Below are 1,637 nucleotides of genomic sequence, written 5' to 3' on the forward strand. Positions count from 1 at the left end.
TGCTACGACGCAGGGAGCCATCGTATGATGCCTTTTCCCTTCAGCTCTGCTGCTGCGCTCCAGGGGAGGCTCCCCCTGTAATTCCCACCTTTCCTTGAGGATGAGAAACCCCAAATCACCGGCCGTGGGAGCCACAGCATCCCTGGGATGTTGGCTAGCTGGGACTCAGGGACAGCCACACCACCTCCTTATTTGGTGGACCCCAATAACTCCCCGTGTTTAAATAACCCCCAATTTCATCCCACTCTTGCAAAGGACATCCCTGGGCAGCCGCAGGTACGAAGCAACCCCACAACCACGACCGCCTGCCCGGCAGCCCCGCCGTAGGCATCCCAGAGCAGTACCTACGCAGCGAGGCTCCTGCCCGGTCCAGCTGCCGTTGGCCTGGCACGTCCGTGTGCTGGAGCCCAGAAGCTGGAAGCCCGGATCGCAGGTGAAATGAACCTCGTGCTCCACCAAATACTTGGTGCCAAACTTCCTCCCGTCCGCGGGGGCTTGCAGGGCAGGGCAGGAGGCTGGAAGAACACCCCGGGGTGGGAGATCAGTGTTCAGATGGGTACTTTGGGTGAGCACCGCCTTATCTTTCCTGTTCCCAACTCTACTTGAGCCACGGTTCACCCAGTTTCTCCAAGACCTCCTATTTAACTGTTATTTCCCTCAAATATTGGCCTGCTGAGGTTATCCAGGCCCACAGTGAAAGCCCAGCAGGGATGCTGGGGCTGAGCATCACTGGCAAGGGGTTTGGTGGCGTTCTTCCCACCCCTCTCATGCTCCCAGCACAGGACTGTGGTTCTTTTGCTGGAGATGTGGTTTTCCAGCCCACTTGCCTCCTTTGCAGCTAAGGGCTTTTGAGCCTCCCCACGTCTTACCAGGCTGGAGAAGTGCTCAAATTCACAAGCACGAATTGCCAACGTGGATACTGATATCTCCATCCGTGGAGATGCCCAAACCTCCACCCGTCACGGCCCCGAGCATCCCGACCTGCCCACCCCAGTGTCCTCCAAGGCCATAAAAGCAACTGGTGGGACCCAAAGAGGACTCACCAGCCGGCGGCTCGGGGGTGGCTTTGGCCAAGGAGGCGTGCAGGGTGCTCAGCCGGCTCTTCATCACACGGAGACCCTCGGCGAAGCGCGTCTCCTGCCCCTTCAGCAACTGCTGCATCTGTCGGATGGCGGCCAGGAGCTGCTGCCTGCTGAGGCAGCTCTGCGGGGACGGGGACGGAGCGGCCGCTCAGCACGGGGACATTGCTCCGACCCCCATGCCGGTACCACCCGGTACCCAACCTGCTGCAGGGAGCCTGTCCCGGCCACGGGGAGATGCTGATGCAGAAGCTCTGCAGCATCAAATATCCGCTGAGATATCTGATTTTTTATTTTTTTCCCCCCATTTACCCAGATGCGGGAGTTTTTTTAAGCCCATGCAAGAAGTCCTTAGCTCAGGCATGCTCTCCTACGTCTAAATGGGTAACGCGGCGCTACGAGCAGGGCTGTAATCACTTTGTTAGCCCTGGGAGAGATGCCATAACTCATGTTTCATCCTGCTGGAGCTAGAGCCCTGTCCCACTTCCACATTACAAAATAAGAGGAAAACAGCTGTCTTGTGAGTTCTGCTGGGGCCAGGAACACTGGTGGGACTCC

The 1,637-nt window shown here is 58.2% G+C and overlaps 1 protein-coding gene across 1 annotated transcript in view; it reads right to left on the reverse strand.

The window, feature by feature from the left end:
* Positions 1 to 1,203, reverse strand: part of LOC104164988 (fibulin-7-like) — a gene marked incomplete at both ends in the record, with an annotated part of 1,771 nt that extends 568 nt beyond the window's left edge. The window contains 2 exon segments of the mRNA XM_009704489.1: positions 345 to 515; positions 1,044 to 1,203. Of these exon segments, the coding sequence (XP_009702791.1) occupies positions 345 to 515; positions 1,044 to 1,203 (331 nt within the window).
* Positions 1,204 to 1,637: the final 434 nt, after the last annotated feature.

This window comes from Cariama cristata, unplaced genomic scaffold (assembly GCF_000690535.1).
Source record: "Cariama cristata isolate BGI_N322 unplaced genomic scaffold, ASM69053v1 scaffold28067, whole genome shotgun sequence".
Taxonomy (NCBI): Eukaryota; Metazoa; Chordata; class Aves; order Cariamiformes; family Cariamidae; genus Cariama; species Cariama cristata.